At 39.3% G+C, this 17,099-nt stretch overlaps 2 protein-coding genes across 8 annotated transcripts; one reads left to right on the forward strand and one right to left on the reverse strand.

Moving 5' to 3' along the window:
* The first annotated feature begins 1,429 nt into the window (after positions 1 to 1,429).
* On the forward strand, positions 1,430 to 5,678 carry LOC113719056 (cyclin-dependent kinase G-2). Of its 4 annotated transcripts, none has more exons than XR_003454737.2 (7): positions 1,430 to 3,739; positions 4,277 to 4,412; positions 4,523 to 4,611; positions 4,697 to 4,719; positions 4,806 to 4,917; positions 5,012 to 5,118; positions 5,200 to 5,678. XR_003454737.2 is itself a non-coding variant. In XM_027244048.2 (6 exons), the coding sequence occupies exons 1-6, from the start codon at positions 2,010 to 2,012 to the stop codon at positions 5,297 to 5,299; spliced, it is 2,289 nt and encodes a 762-aa protein (XP_027099849.1). In that variant the 5' UTR covers positions 1,430 to 2,009; the 3' UTR covers positions 5,300 to 5,678. The 4 variants fall into 4 exon arrangements, 2 of the variants coding, with proteins under 2 accessions (XP_027099849.1, XP_027099850.1); XR_003454738.2 differs by having other exon boundaries at positions 4,806 to 4,932; positions 5,200 to 5,511; XM_027244048.2 differs by lacking the exon at positions 4,697 to 4,719 and having other exon boundaries at positions 4,806 to 4,932.
* Positions 5,679 to 9,220: 3,542 nt separating this feature from the next.
* Positions 9,221 to 13,311, reverse strand: LOC113719057 (uncharacterized). 4 transcript variants are annotated; one of them, XM_027244052.2, is made up of 5 exons: positions 12,531 to 13,309; positions 11,805 to 11,831; positions 11,400 to 11,627; positions 10,711 to 11,017; positions 9,221 to 9,754 (listed from the first exon to the last, which is right to left on the reverse strand). In XM_027244052.2, the coding sequence occupies exons 1-5, from the start codon at positions 13,020 to 13,022 to the stop codon at positions 9,612 to 9,614; spliced, it is 1,197 nt and encodes a 398-aa protein (XP_027099853.1). In that variant the 5' UTR covers positions 13,023 to 13,309; the 3' UTR covers positions 9,221 to 9,611. The 4 variants fall into 4 exon arrangements, with proteins under 4 accessions (XP_027099853.1, XP_071929027.1, XP_027099852.1 ...); XM_072072926.1 differs by lacking the exon at positions 11,400 to 11,627 and having other exon boundaries at positions 12,531 to 13,311; XM_027244051.2 differs by having other exon boundaries at positions 11,400 to 11,831; positions 12,531 to 13,303.
* Between the last annotated feature and the right edge of the window lie 3,788 nt (positions 13,312 to 17,099).

Below are 17,099 nucleotides of genomic sequence, written 5' to 3' on the forward strand. Positions count from 1 at the left end.
ATCAATCCTTACGGGACCCGACTAATCCCACTCCGGTCCGGGAGGAGAGGCCCCATCCTCCCGAACACGTTAACTACGGGACTCGAACCCTTGCGGGTGGCTGGACAACGGCCTTAAGGAAGCAACCGTGACCAAACGAACTGCCCTGTGAGGGGATAAGAGGAAAAAATTACTTCGGCGTATAAGTTCTTTCAAATTTATGCTTTGCAATAATTTGCAATTTGCATACAATATACAGCGTCTCGTTTCACATGCTCACCAAACTGGACACCAATTGAGCGAGTAAATGAATTCATATCACTGATACAACAGCCAAAACAATCAGCCCCGTTTCGAATTGGTACCGGATCGATGTGAAATTTTTAAGTGCATATGCTGTTTTATTAGCACCCCTTGCCTCACTTTAGGTTTGTGCAAACTCAGGAATAACGAGACTGGTGACGCTTGGTTCGTGTTGTTCCGCTAGAATAAAAATACAAATGTTAAATAACAAAATCGACAATAGTTCTAATAATAATAATAATTACAACAATAATAAAATTAGCTATAATAAAATAGTTAAAATAATAATATAATAATTGAACGGTGAAATTTAATAAAAGTAAAGCTTGGCAATTGAACCACTTCTATTCGATTTATTATTATTATTATTATTTCTCTCTTCTAACAACTTTTATCTTATTTGATAAATTAAAATTATTTTTTTACTGTGGTTCTCTTTCTAATCTAACAACTTTTATTTTCTTTAATAAATATTGATATTATCTTTTTATTCATATGGAATAACTTTACGTAGCGAATTTTTATTTTTATAACGGTAAATTCATTGATGTTGTTGGAGACTGAATACATATTCATGATAAAATGATTTGTTTCATCTTTTGTATTTAGCTTAATAAAAATATGTAATCCTAGTTTTATAATCATTGTAAAAATTAATAATTATCTCGAAATATATCCATCAATCTCTTGGCATAGCTTGAAGTATTTAATGAAAATCATTGCATTCTAGTACATATATGTATAAAAGTTCTTAAAAATTGGTAATTGGGCACTTAGCAAATGATAATTTTTAAAAATAAAAATTAACATTAGTTTTATACTTTTTCATAAATTATTCACACTTGCCTAGTTTCGCAATTAATCAAGAAAACTAGTGCATTCGAACGGGTTACAATACTTAGAGGCACTGTCAGCTAAAAGTTTCAATGTCAATACCAATTCCATCCGTGGGTTCGTGCTGGGCCTAAGTCGGGCTCAGCCCAATCCGTACTTGATGAGCTATCTTTAGAGGGCCCATGCTCCGCGCCTTTACTGGGGCAGAAAAATGAAGTAAGAAAAAACTTGAGGGGCTTATTGAGCAATTTTATATTCATTAAAAAAATAGCAAGAATTTCGAAGGCATCCACATAATTTTAACGCTCACGATAGCACTAAAATAGACCTCTTTCGTCCGCGGTAGCGAAGTCGGCTTCGCCTTCGTTTCTGCGAACCTGCGATAGAACCATTATTACGCTTTCTCTCTCTAGAAGCATCCTCGCTCGTAGCCGCTGCTATTCATTAATCTCTTTCTGTCTCTCTCCAATCCGATTGAATCCATCGGACTCGGTCCGTTGGTAAGCCCTTCGAATCTCAATAATTGTCGGGAGGGAGTATATCATATTAATTTCTAGGGTTTTCTATCGTCAGCTATTGTTCGATTTCGGGCTTTTATTTCTAGTTTATTAACAAAGATTGAAGAAAAAAATAATTGTTGGCCCTACGCGATTTACTTTCGGCTTTGAACTTGTTTCTCGTATCAAGATCTGTACTTTGATTGTCTCGCTTTATAAATTGAAATCTTGTGGGGTAGAATTAGGGGAAATTGGGGAAGGAGGTCTTCTGTTTGTTTTGATGAAATTTGGTGAAATTAGGCTTAGGGTTTTCTCTTAAACCCCGGTTTAGGCGAGTATAGCAGGTGAATTGAATTTTTTTGGCTGTATCAGAGGGATAAACTCGGTTATAGATTTATGGCGGCTGGAAGACATGGGGGTTATAGGGACAATGAGTTCAGGGATCGTGAGTCTGACTTTGAGGTAGCCAGGAGGGAAATTGGCTATTCAAAAGGTGATTATGATCGGATGAGGAATGGTGTGGGGGACTATGATAGGGGGAATAAGGCTCAAAATCATGATGGTCGAGATAGGGGTAGAGTTAGGCAGAAGGATATTAAGGAGAGGGAGTTCACTAATGGTGGGTATCGGTCTGCCTCAAGTAGGAGTGACTCGGGCAGTAGTGGTGGTGGTAGTGCTGGTCTGGGGCCGAAGAGGTATGGTTTTTGCATGAGGCCCGTGGACAGAGAACCTGGGGAATTGTCCAGTGAAAGTGGGTCTGATGGGGCTATTGATTCTGAAGCGCATAAGAAGGATGGTGGTGAGCTTAAGAAGTCAGAAAATGGAAAGAGAAAATTTTCACCCATCATTTGGGATAGAGATGGAGATGGCAAAAGAGTGACTAGAATTGTTAAGGCGAGGACTTCCCCAGCAGCAGCTGCTCTTCCCCCTCAGCTACCCACGCCTACTTCTGGCACCATGTCACCTGATCGCAACCCTGATAGTCGTCAACATATTTCACCTAGTAAAGATATAGTGGTTCAGAATTCTGGGCTGTCACCGAAAAAGGTTACTGAGGACCTCACTTCTCAAATAAATGTTGCTTCTGACTCTCCAATTGGTTTATCTCCTTCAGCTCCTGAGGCAGAGGAAGAGGAAGCTCACTGGGGTAAAAATGAGGGAGCAGTGACAGTAGATGATGATTACTATATGCCAGCACGTAATATAAAATCCTCTCGCTGGGCAAATGAGGCTGAATCATCAGCTGATGAAGGTGAAATTTCTGATGATGAGGAGATGGTTAAATTGAAGAAGAAGAAGAAATCTGTTAATGAATCTACTGACACAAGGGGACAGAGGAAATCGGTAACTCCAGAGCTCGGGGAACTGAGGAGAGAAGGTTCAGTGGGAAATAGGGTCAGGTCTTCTGATGAACGCGTTAGATCCTTTAGTGGAGATAGTGATCCTGATGAATTGGACAGGAATGAGTACATGGAGGTTGATGAAGATCGCAGTTATGGTGGAACCAGTGGTAGCAATGCGGATACTGGTTCTGATGATGAACACAACTCCCACGGGACACCAGAACATGCAGTTCCTCCACCAAGGGCCGTGAACATGCTTCAGGGTTGTAGAAGTGTTGATGAGTTCGAGAGGCTGAACAAAATAGATGAAGGCACATATGGTGTAGTTTATAGAGCTAGGGATAAGAGAACAGGAGAAATAGTTGCTCTGAAGAAGGTCAAGATGGATAAAGAAAGAGAAGGGTTCCCTTTGACCTCTTTGAGGGAAATAAACATTCTTCTTTCTTTTCATCACCCATCAATTGTAGATGTCAAGGAAGTAGTTGTAGGGAGCAGTTTGGACAGCATTTTTATGGTAATGGAGTACATGGAACATGATCTGAAGGGGTTAATGGAGACAATGAAACAACCGTTTAGCCAGAGTGAAGTTAAGTGCCTCATGCTTCAGCTTTTTGAGGGTGTTAAGTATCTTCACGATAACTGGGTTTTGCACAGAGATTTAAAGACATCAAATATACTTTTAAATAATTGTGGTGAGTTGAAGATCTGTGACTTTGGACTAGCACGTCAATATGGAAGCCCTTTGAAACCATATACTCACTTGGTGGTTACTTTGTGGTACAGGTGAGCGTAGTTTTATGCACTATTGTCTTTTTTAGTTGAGATAATTAAAATCTTTTACCTGGTTCATTTTTGATGTATTATTTGGTTTTTGTCAAAATAGTATTGAGTGCTTTAATTGCAAATCCTATGCTAGTGCCTTTCTATTACAAGAATCTAGAGTGATCACCTGGGCCTTACTGCGATTTTTTTTTTACTGTTAATGTTGTTTCTTCTATGAATGTAAAGTCATGTCAATTTAGTTTGGTTACCCAGAATGCGCCAATGATAATCTCTACTTTAGAAACTGCATTTTGTTATTTTTTCTGGTGCAACAGAATTGTATGTTGTAGCATCTTGCTCTTAGGTGGCCAAATTTTCGTTTTCTATGTGGCACTATCTTGATATTAGCCCAAGAAAAATTTGAAACTTGAGCAGCTAGCTGGAATATGTGTCTCTTTCCTTTTCATTTGTAGGTCTTGTGATTGTGTATTTTATTTTTGCTAATTTTGGAAAATAAAAATAAACGACCGAATGACAGAATATTTAATGTTTTTCAAGGGCGCCTGAACTGCTTCTAGGAGCTAAGCAGTACTCTACAGCGATTGACATGTGGTCCTTGGGTTGTATTATGGCCGAGCTGTTAGCGAAGCAGCCACTATTCAATGGGAAAACAGAAGTTGATCAACTTGACAAGGTTAACATTTTGACAACTTTCATCTGTAATGTTACTGTAGATTTTTGTATGGATTCCAAGCTAATTTTCTTTTCTGTGGCCTTAAAGATCATTGTCATTTTGTTTTGCAGATATTCAAAATCCTTGGTACGCCTAATGACACAATCTGGCCTGGGTTTTCAAAGCTTCCTGGGGTCAGGGTTAACTTTGTCAAGCATCAGTAAGTATCTATTTCGTGTTTATCATAGTTCGATGCAAATCGACTGTATAATTTATGGTTTTCATGTTTCCTACTGTTTTCCCAGGCTTCCAGCTTTGGGTGATTCTGGTCTGGCTTTCTGGCCTTCGTTGGTGACAGTTTCAGTTCCCAAATAAATGTCATGTTTCTATTAACTGGTGCTTTGTTCATTTCAGGTATAATCAACTGCGTTCCAAATTTCCAGCTACATCCTTCAGAGGATCGCCGGTACTCTCTGATGCTGGATTTGACTTATTGAACAGGCTTCTGACTTACGACCCTGAGAAGGTATGTCATTGTAAGGTGTGATACTGTTTGTAGATCATGATTGTAACTATTTAAAGTTTGGAAGACGTTATTTCTGATTCTCGTCTTTGGACAGCGAATAACTGCTGAGGATGCTCTCAGCCATCCTTGGTTTTCTGAAGTTCCTCTACCCAAGTCGAAAGAATTTATGCCTACTTTTCCTGCTCAGCATGCTCAAGACAGGTACTTTAGCCGTCCTCTGTTTGTTACTTAATTTGTTCATTTGTTGGATTAATGAATTAATGTTTTATTGCTTCTTTGTAGACGTTTGCGAAGAGCCATGAAGAGCCCAGATCCCTTGGAAGAGCAGCGCAGGAAGGAGTTGCAACAAGGGGAACTAGGAACTAGTGGTTTGTTTGGTTAAGGGAAGTCATTAGTGCCTTGAAGTTCAATTTATGCTTCAGTTCTGTTCTCGTGATTGATGTGGTTGAGGTGAGGATGTATTGAGAGGAAGTTATTGTCAGAAGATCATTCGTGCTGTTTTTTAGCAGGCACCCTTGATGAAGTAGATGGAGAATCAATTCTTTGTCTAAGCTTTTGAATCAGATGTGGTGGGGAGCTCTGGTGTAATGAAAATTCCTTCTTTGACACTGCTTGCATGCCAAGGTGTGGCATAGTGCCTTTCTTATTAAGAAACAGTTTCAGTTGAAACTTGTGTATGTAACATATTTTCTGTTGATACATTGTAACAATTTTCATGAAATTTGTTTTGAATTTCAGAACGATATAGTGTTTATTCTTAATCTTTGTTCTTTGTTTTATCAATTTTAATTTTCATCCTGGTCTTTGCAAGAGACACTGGTGTAACGCGGAGCAGGCTTTCTTAGCTTTTGATTGACGAAGAAATGACAGAAAGTATTGCGCTTTGGAGGTAATGTTAAGTCTGAATACATGGGTGTAATGAAGGATCAGAAATTTGCTCTCTGTCGATATGGGATGTCCTTTGTGCCATTGTTATGTTAGGCCACATGCTAGCCTCTTAGAATTACATGCTTTCTCTGGTAATCCTGTGAGAAAGTGCCATATCTCATCTTTCCAATCTGGAGCTCTCAGCTACATAACCTGACATAGTATAATCGGAGGATCAGTTGTCTATTAATTATGCCATTTTCATTGAAGAAAATTGCACCATTCCCATTTGAAGGTTCTAGTAATTAAGTTTAATTTGTTTTATGGATGTGTTTAATTTTCGTTTATAATGATATTATCTGAGGAGATGCAATTTTAGATTCTAAATGGTTTGGCATTTGATACAGCAAGTGTAAATGTGAAGACGTTATTCTCATAGTGCTACTACGTGTAATTTTGGTGTTTCTTAGCGGGATTTTGTTCTATTCTTTTCGTATTTTTCATTTTATGTTTTTTATTTGAAAGGATATTTAGAGACCGTTGGATGTGATGCATGCAGAAACTTCAGTTTCCAGCTAATTGAGTTGCCTAGGTCATTCTTGTGAATTGCGAATTGTTTATAATTAGGAAGAAGCTAATAGATTTTTGTTTATGTTAATATTGGCATAGACCTTCATCTATGTTCCTTCCCTTGAGACTTCAAATCACAAACATGCCAACAAGCGTTACTTTGATAAACGTGTGGCTTTTATGCTGTGTGGCCACCTAGAGAAGATGTTTTTCTTGAAATACTGTTGTAATCCCACGTTTATCCTTGATACCAAGGCAGAAGAAGAGCAACTTGGGTTGTAACTAGATTTTACTATTCATGGCTCTACTATGGATGGGCAGCTCATTGTATCAAGAATTTTGTGACAAAGTGGTTTTTTTTTTTTTAATTTATATGTGCTAGTTGCCATATTTCTGGGAATGTAGGTGTTTACTGTGTATTTTAATTGTACAACCAAGATGTTTTACTGTGTTTTTTTTTATTTATATGTGCTAGTTGCCATATTTCTGGGAATGTAGGTGTTTACCGTGTGTTTTAATTGTACAACCTAGATGAGTTTTATTTTTAATTTTATTTTTTCAATTTTTTTTGAGCTTTATGGTGATATTGAGCCTTTAACGTCTTCATCTTTGGACTTATTTGACATTCATCTGCAAATGTTACTGCAGTATCAAGGCAGGCAGGTTGGGGGAGTTTACCTGTACAACCTGGCATATAGATTTTCAAATTATTTTTCCATTCTTCAGATATTCTTTTTCTCTTCTTCAAAGCTCTGTGGAGGTACCTTGCAGCCTTTATTTACTCTAATATTTGTAGTCTTTTTTACCCTAATATTTGTAGCTGCTTAATTTTTTTAAAACTATCGTGCTGTGTATGGCATTATGTATTTGACATATAATGAGCACCATAGAACTTTTTGAAGATTCTTTAATATTTGAACCTATTTTTTGTTTTCAGGAAAAATTCTGTAACATAGAGTTGAGATACCTTAAGTTTTGCTCTCTGGCTTTGAATTTTCAAATTTGAGTTTTGCATCCAGGTTTTATGAATTGCCATTCATCTAGAATTCTGTGCAAGAAATGGTTAGCTGTGTTTGCATATTGTGGATTGGTTGGGGTTTCTTTTTATAATTCAAGTGATGATACAGAATCCAACTGTTTGTTGCTAAGATGTTACAGATGCTGGGAGGTTTACCTACTGATTGGTTCATGATATGTTTGTTTTGACTGGCTACTAGCTTAATGTTTTGGTACGCCTGTTGAGATTAGAAGAATGTACAGTTAAGGTTGATGAGAATGTGTGTGGGCAAACTAAATGGCTAGCACATTTACATCCAATCATTTTCAAATGTCATACTGGGATCTTTTTACTTCTATAACCTGTAGTTTTGAATTCTTGACATATGGTTCTGGAGTTTAATCACCAATGATTTGTTCTTAGGTATGACGTGATTGTGTCTCTCTCTAGTATTCCACTATTTATGCCTGATATTGTTTGCCTATTAGTTCAACAGATCATAATGTGACCAATGCTCCAATTTTGTGCTACTGCATTGTCCTTATGTTTTCCATCAAAAGGTCTTTCTCAAGTCTTATAAATTATAAGTGGGTCTTGTTATTTGCCTTGTAGGATGACTGGTGGATTTAAGGTGCTATTCTTCTTATGAACTGAGACAGTCTTGACTTAGAGCCTGCTGACAACTTGGGGGTGCTTAGTATTTTAAGAGTGAAGGGGCAGTATTGAGTTAGAGCCGCTACCAACTTGGGGGTGCTATATTTTAACAGTGGAAGGTATGGATAACGTCATTAGCTGGGAAGAAGAGATGAATACTTGGATCATTAGAAAGTTGTAGTGCGACGCTGGTTGTCTGTCACAAGGAGCGTATCCTGAGGTGTCAACTTCTAGTTTATAAACTGCATTTTTATGTGTTATGTGTGGTAAAATTCCTTGTCTCATTGTTTTTCATAGATGCAGCGAGGAGAGAACTTATTATCATAGATGTGCTTGCTTCTGGTTTTGGATACTTTTGGTTCTCTTAGCTTTTGCTTCTCAAAAGTGTTTCAAGGTAATTTTCATAGTTGGAAAAAAGTAACTAAAAGAGATTGAATGCAAAGGTTGATCAGTGTAGGTTCAATAATGAATGCAGTGCAGGATATGGGTGAGAGAGATTCTTGATGATGTTGAGGAACCGTTTACCATCGTTAAGTTTGTCTTCGTTGGACTTTATAGGCAGCTTCTTTCCTTGTGTATCTTTGATCCTATTCTTGTAATTCTGCTGTTCATCATGCAAGTGTTAGTGCAAGGATGCAAGGATTTTTACTAGAAAAATCTGGAGCTTCTTGGGCTTTTTATTGTTTGGTGCAACGTGAGATCTGCTGAATGGATTTTTCCTTTGCGTATTTTTACCTACCTGACGTTTAGTATTTCTAGCTTCTAGTGGCCTATATATGGTAAATTTTTTGTATGAATTAATTTATGGCAACGTAGGGTAGTTGAAATAATTAGTGTGTTGTTGGATATTTGGAAGATCACGAGGTAGCAGAGGCGGCATTATCTGAATCTAGACTCTACGCGTGGGGTTTGTGTTCAACTGCTTGACCATCGTTGGCCTGCATGTGCTGTAGAATTACAGGTGTCGTTGAAGCCTAGCTTGTATTTCCTGTCCCCGGGTTTGCCTTCTAGACGTTGACAGATTATCATGTTGAATTTTGTGGAAGGTGATGGAGCGAGACCAGCACTGTCGCTTAAGCACCCTCATCAGAGAGAGATTGTTGCTTGAACATGAGCATCTTCATCTGAGAAGATAGCTCTTCAATTCAAGGATTGTATGCTGTGTCCCATTTATGAATACGGTTAATATTAAATCTGTCATAAAAGGTAAAAGAATTTCCCGAAAAAATGCTGTTCCAAATAGCCAACCATACGTACTGGTTTATGTTTTCTATTATAGTACAAGTCGAAGTCAATGACACTTCATAACTATCCTGTTATTATTATTATTATTATTATTATATTTTTTTTGGGGGTCCTTTTCCAATGTCTTTTACTATAATGATTTACATGTAATCTTAACCAAAGAAGCGACAGTGAAGAACAAATTGCAAATGATGAACGGAGCCCGTCAAATTGCAAATTTCCTTTGTGTGATGGGCACCCTGCGATGCTCTTTGCATGCCTGTAGCAAAACGTGACATAGGTGCTGCCCCAGGGACGGTGGCCGACGACTTTGGATCGCAATTACGATTTTGATGTGCCACTTTGCCGTGGCAGGTGATGATTACTGTGAAGTGAAAACTACGGTCTTTCCAAGCACAAAGAGCACGAGCGACAGTTGAATGAAGAAAATGGTGTTGATCAGTCCCCTATCAACCGTCCATCCAAAAACCGTAATTCCCCCGGGGTTGGACTGCAAATATGTCACTGTATAGCCATTGTAGAATCAAAAATTATGAGCGTACGTGACAATTCAGGATTAAGATGCCAGTTAGAAAGAGGCTCAAGCAAAGAAACAGCGTAGACACACTCGATGATCAAGCAAGAGGAAAGAGCCTGGGTACAAAGAAGGAAAAGTTTGTGGTTGCACTGAAAGAAACTGCAGTGTTACATATTCTACCACTTCAAAGTTGTGTGTGCGTGCGGTGGTTTGCCTGTGTTGAGGGTATATTATTGTTTGGTAGGAGAAGTCATTCTTAGTTTTTTAATGAACAGCAATTGCCAAGCGCAAAGCACTTAGAATCTGTCTTTTTGCTGCTTATTTGTCTTGTGTTTTCATTCTTTAAAAAGAAAACAAATTGAAGACATGAATCCCTTCCAGAGCAAGAGGCGAACAAACAGCAATGGTAGAAAGAGAGAATCGATTCAACTTGTATCTTTGACTTCCCAAAGTAACTAGAACTCTGTTGTATTTTCACGATAATTCTCTCTTAGTTTCGGATAACATACTCATAATCAGATTCCCTTTCTTGTCTGAAGCATATACTACAACGAAATGCCCTTTCACAACTCTTGGCATATTGATTAAGAAAATGTAATTCTGCTATTACTCGACTTATTTACTCGTATTCTTCATACTAGGTAAAAGCCTTTATAATGGAGTCAGAAAAATGACGTAAAATTCATCCATTTGGGCATCCGGTCTATATACTGAGAATAGAATATTAATACAGTCTGGATTATATGACATTCTGTCCAATGAACGATTCTTTTCATCCTCAGCAGATTTCTATGTCATATAAACAAGCTCTAGAAAGGCAGCTTAATTAAAAGAAAGAGCTAACTTAAGGTATATTGAGCTGACTAAGGCCATATCTCCACAGACCTCAGAGGAAGGTGATATAGAATAAATAAAACAAAAAAACAGGATTTGATCCGCGTACCTAGGGCTTGCCTCTTGTGGTATGAAGATGCATAAGAAGAGAGTGGTGTACTTTGACTGGTCGGGACAAATTCCAAAGACTCCAAATCACTTTCTGAGTAGCTTGTGTAGAGGGAACCTATCATATGATCCACCTCCAGGCTTCCAGTGCTGCTAGCAATCCTGAATTGAGATGCATCAGTAGGAGTGCATGTCCTTAAAGCATGCCACTGACTAGCTAGCGATCCAATTCCTTGGGCTCTGTGGGATATTTTTGCAGCTGCGTTCAAGCAAAGAGTTATTCCAGCTACTTGGACGATGGAAGACACCTAATAACCAGAGAAAAGAACGAAACCAAATTAACCTTAAATTGTCAGCGTCATCATACTCTCAACTACACAACAATAGAACAGGAGAGGTGCACATAGAGGAAAAAGCTGAGATGTGCTGCTGACAAAGCATAGAGAATAGTAGTCTATGAATATCTACATAGACTTTAAACCTGCAAATATTGGCAACGGAGTCCAAATCTCTGTTTCAGGAAATTAAGCACACCAATTTGTTCTAATGATATCAATCAGCAATTCTTAATTTTACCAAGGGTTCCAATTTTATTCTAGAGAACTTCCGTCCGGCATTCAAATCCATGGACAAACAATTGAGACAATAAACAAAACAGCAATTGCGAGTGATGATGAGGTCCAAACTTACAGCAAAATCACCTCCATTAATGAATGAGATGATTCCAGTATACCCAGTAGTTTGGAATAGAGTCACAAACTGGCTTACAGTGACAATCAAGAACACCAGAATAAGATAGATTCTAAATCTGTGGCTTATTTTTGATAGATAATGCCGCAGACGAATATGCTCTTTTATTAATATTAAAACATCAGATTGCCTTTCCAAGAGCTTCCCATAGTCATCGAAGTGTATAATCTGTAAATTGCAGACCAGATAGAACAATATGCAGGAGGATAGAAAGATTATAGTCACATAGGTTGAGGATAAAACAAATGCTAGTAAAATAACGACAGTTTGCCACCATAATTCATGATGCACGTATAACATGCGGATGACTTCACGAGCAGTCTTAAGAATGAAACATGGCAGTACCCATAACACCAGCAACCGGACAGATTCCTGCAGATAGAGATACCCCCATGAGTCCTATACTGTGGCAGTCGTATTACAACACGTGCCAAATATCGAAAGTTTTACATAGATCAATTGTTCAGAGGTAAAAGACTACTCAAGTCCAAAATAGAAAAACTTAGAGCGACCAAATATATCAAGAGAAGCAATATATTGAAGCAAAACTCGTGAAGGAAACGGACACACCAGTATATGCTGGGATAATTCCCAATGATATAGTAGAAGAAGCATCCACTCTTTTAAAACATCAGTCGTAGTGTGTTTCAAAGAAACCAAATAACACGTACAATAGAAACTTAAACCTTTTTCCATTCCAAGCCAAACACCTCCATTTGCACAGAAAGATTCTTTGCCATTGATCCCAAGAATATAAGCGGACGGCAGAAAGTAAACTTCTGAATATCAGATATTAATGCTAATTGTCTAAATATGTTCACCAAAATTTACTCAGCAAACTTCTGCAACTTATTCCTTGATATAAAGCAATTAATTTAAAAGATTGACTCTTTTTTTTTTTTTCAAGTTATGAACCAGCTTAATAGCTCATCTACTACTCTTTATTTTGGATGCATTGTTATCTTTCTTGTAGAAACACAAGCAGCATATAAAGAACACAACAGAAAGATCAGAACCATAACCACCCTGCATATCGTGCAATTTACAAAGTCCAATTAGAAAGATACTCACAGAGATCTTCTGAATATATTGGTCACTGAACCTCTCCACATGACCAGTATACCTATCAACAAATAGAAACTTCCTAATGCCATACTTGCGCAAATTGTGGGACACACAAATAAGAGAGGCAGATGCCAAACTAGCCTGAGAAGCCACAATATCCAGCTCAAAACTTTTAATTTGGCCCTTCTCACAACCGGGACAATTGGAAAGTTGAAGAATAACCACCGGAAGGAAAAAACCAATGAGCAGGAAAACCATCCAAGACAGCCCGACACTCAAGATTGAATTTTGTTTGAAGCCCAGAAGAGCAAGGAACGAGTCTAATGTTTTAAGGGTCTTGTCAAGAGGAGTGTAGGCCTCTTGATCTTCTTCCGTAGTTTCTTGATTTTGGGATTGGTGAGTTTGTTCTACCTTGAGCAGGGGAGTCTGGTCTTGCAGCTGCCGTGAATGTGATTCCTCCTCTGGGACGTCCGCTACTTGTATATGAGTTTCAGCCATTGATCCAAAAACGTACTAACTTTTACACTAGGCAACTAAAAAAAGGGAATAGTAAAAAAGAGGGCTTGAATCAGTATTTAGTGAGAAATGTTCGATCATAAGAGTATTTGGAAAAGAAGAAATGTGATGATTAATCGAAACTGACAGATCATCTGATCGCCGTTTTATCCGAGTAAAATAGTCTATGGGTAACAGTTCCAACCACATTCGTCTATTTTGAGTATTGACACTTGTGGGTTGCCCTCCCACGTCGGTTCTATAGGGATTGGGTTTGAATTTATAAGTTTTGAAAGGACCTCAAAGGTTACCGATTTTTGAAATTTTTCCTGAGATTTAAATTTATAAAAGCTGAATTTCTAACTTCTGTTAGAAAAGGTAAAGAGTATTGACACTTTTGACTATTTCCGGCTACCGGCTGTCTTGCAAGAAACTGTGTGACTATTTAAAATGTTGAAATTAGAAAGACTGCGGAAAAGTGGTGGTAAATGATAGAGATGACAGGCTTGTCGGATGATATTCTCGTAGGAGATTCGAGAGAGTTGTAGGGTGTTTAGTAATTAAAAATATGACATTTGTTTAGTTAGACAACTGCATGTAGAATTACCAAGCCATGCTGCACAATTTGAGTAGAATTTTGTGAAGAGTGTCCTTCAAAAACAGTATGCATCGACACATAAGTTGGTCAAGTGAAAATGAAGTAGCCAATGATTGGACACAGGAAATAAGCTATCACTTGCCTCAAGACATAAAATGCACTTTTCTTTTAATACATAAATTGAGACTTATACACTAAACCTATTTGATAAACAAATATTTGCCTAGTATATAGTGTGAATAGTTAGACAGGCAAATTTGAATGGTTAGCAGATTGCAAACTTTGGAGCATGAGAGTTGAGCTTCAACTTGCAAAGGAGAAAGGCATTTTGGAGTCTTTTGACTCTAAAGTTTGCACCAGTGGACTGTCTGAACAAGAAGTGCCTCCCAATGTATTGGCAATGGTAGCAGATTGCAAGACTCACTCTCAACGTATCCACGTCACTTTCCAACATTCCTACGGAGAAGAAAACAGGTGTGCGAATTTCCTGACAAACCTTGGCGTTCAATCAAAATACATCTATGACTTCTTGTGATCAACAGCCTGTTGGGCTAAGGCCCTTACTCTTTGCAGACATTTTAGGGGTTAACCGGGAAAGATGGTGCAGTTACCTATTTTATGTTTATGTAAATATTTGATACTTTCTATTTGATAAAAGGGATCTGTAAGAAGTGACTGGGGGATCCCTGCCTCCGGGCCCTCGTGGATTCTCCATTTGTCGTCTCCATCGCTGACTTAAACTCCCCATCCCCCACCCAACTCACTATCCAACATCAAACGAGAGAATATTAGTTTGAATCACCGTTCATCGCCTCCAAATATCCTACTACTATAACAAAAATGGTTAAAGCAAATCCAAATTCTCCTCCTCCTTAACCACCATTATTTGCCGCCATCTTCCATTGACCCCAGAAGCGGTTTCTGTTCCGAAACTAAAAAGTAAAATCTACCACAGCCTTAGACCCCCGTTTTTCCTTCCCCCTATAACCACCCCTCTCTCCATCACCTCCTACATCTTTACTTTTCTCCACCACCATCCACCCACCTCCACCGCCGTTGCACTCCTAGTCCTAGACACCACCACCCACCGCCGCATTCTCCACTCCCAACTCCAATCCCGCGTCAAATCCTTAGCTTCTTCTCTCCATCATGAATTTGGGCTCTCCAGAGGGGATGCGGCCTTCATTCTCTCAACTAATTCGTCCCAAATTCCCATTCTTTATATCTCTCTGTTCCTCCAATTCACATATCTCAATTTGACACGGCTGCGATTCTCTACTCGTCGGGGACTGCCGGACACTTTAAAGGAGATCGACGAGAAAGACTCCGTCTGTGACCTTGTGTACGGTGCCTTACTTCCACGTTTATGGGTTTCTGCTGTGTTTCAAGGAGGTGGCTTTGGGTGGGACCCTGGTGACGGTTCGATTTGGAATTGATGGTGAGAAAGGTGGAGGAGTTTAAGGTTACGCAGTTGGCGTTGGCGGAGCCGGCGGCGGTGGCGATGGTTAACAATGCTGACGTTGCCAGAAAGTATGACCTGAGGTCCTTAGAGTTGGTGCTCTGTGGCGGAGCTCCGCTGGCCAATTCGGTGGTGGACAGGTTTAAGAGTGACTTCCCAAGTATGCCCATAGACTCGTAGAATTGCAGGCTTATAGCCTTGCCCAATCATCTATGCCATTATGGATTTATGGTTATGTAATGGCAATTTCTCAGGCACCAAGGCAACAAGTTTCCAAAAAGACAATATTGGTATTTTCTTATAGTAAAATGCTGATCTGGTAAGCGTTTAAAAGACCCTGATATGGCAATGATGTAGTGGAGATTATGGTTTTAGGCATATGGACTTACTTACAGAAACGACAGGTGGAGCTACTCGAACCGTGGGTCCAAATGAAAGCCGGGTACCGGGTTCAGTAGGACAAAATTGTTGATCCGAAATTCCATGATGGACTTGGCCTGCCTCCTCTCGCGAAAGGCGAACTGTGGATCAGAGGGCCTACCATAACGAAGTGTGAGAGTGTTTGCCATTTTACCCGTCAATTTCGTGCCAAACAAGTGGCCCTTTTGTTGTCTGGATTGTATCTCACGCATAAATGTAGATGGTACATGGGGTGAATTATGGTTTGCAAAAATGTTTGGTGATAATACTGGCTAATCTTGGGTAGCTCAATTTGGTGCAGGATATATGGCTGAAAAAGAAGCAACAGCTGCAATGTTGGACCCTGAGGGATGGCTAAGAACTAGTGACATTTGCTATTTTGATCATGAAGGCTTCCTATTCTATGTGGAAAGGATGAAGGACTTTAATTAAGTACAAGGCTTACCAGGTTTCTTCCACATTTGCCATTCTCAGTTTCTGAGCTTAAAAATGCACAAAGCAAATTCATGGAACCGCTATTCTATTTCTGCCTGAGAAAAACTTGTTTGCTCGTCGACCAATGACCATCCCGTCTTTGTGCATGATATCAGGTTGCTCCGGCAGAGCTGAAAAACCTGCTGCTTTCGCATCCCGAGATCACTGATGCTGTTGGGATCCCGTATGTGGGACGGTCATCACTGCATAGTTCGAAGTCTCGGCCGAGTCGTCACCGTCTCGGCCCCTACCGATACGATACTGTGACGAAACGATACCGAGATACTTGACTCGCCGTGAAATCGGCCGAGACGTCACCGCGACGGATTGACTCGGCCGAGTCACACTGAGTCACTCCGAGTTATCCCGAGTCAAGACGAGAAATCGGCCGAATTATACCGTGACGGATTGACTCGGCCATTTCTTTTGCTATTTTTTATTATTTTTGTTTAGCATACTTTTTTTATATTATTAACAATTTTTAGAATATTAAATACTTTAAAATTTGTGTCTCACCGAGACCGCGACCGATATGCCGAGATCGATGTGGAACGTTCCGAGCCGCGACCGTGACTGCGACCGCAACTTTGAACCATGGTCATCAGGGACCGTCCTGAGCTATTCATGACCAAGATTTGACCCAAAAAATTTGTATGGTCCAGATTACTTCTTGTACCTCATTTTTAACGTCGTGTGTGGGCCCACAAAAATTTATTCTGAAGTTACACATTATGCAAACAAAGTTACATCGTGTGAAAATAAAGTTATGCACTATGTAAAATGTATATAATTACCGGGAACGGTTGCAGGTGCAACCGTTCATGCCCCTGATCCATGTTTGTTAAACCTTCTTTTGCTTATGTCTTAAGCTGAGTACCGTTTCAGGAGTATCCATGTTGAAGTCCCCTACTGTTAATCTTACAGGTTTCCCTCGTGACGACGCAGGCCAAATACCCGTGGCTTTTGTAGTGAGAAAATCAGGAAGCCTGATTAATGAGTTGAAGATTATAGGTTTTGTCGCCAAATGGGCATGCACCAAAAATTACCTATTCCGGATTAAAGAGTGCAGAATCGATTCAGATCATTATTACAGGCACAGCAGAATAGAAACAGTTGCTCTGAGTTGTGA

This window comes from Coffea arabica, chromosome 11e (assembly GCF_036785885.1).
Source record: "Coffea arabica cultivar ET-39 chromosome 11e, Coffea Arabica ET-39 HiFi, whole genome shotgun sequence".
NCBI lineage: Eukaryota > Viridiplantae > Streptophyta > Magnoliopsida > Gentianales > Rubiaceae > Coffea > Coffea arabica.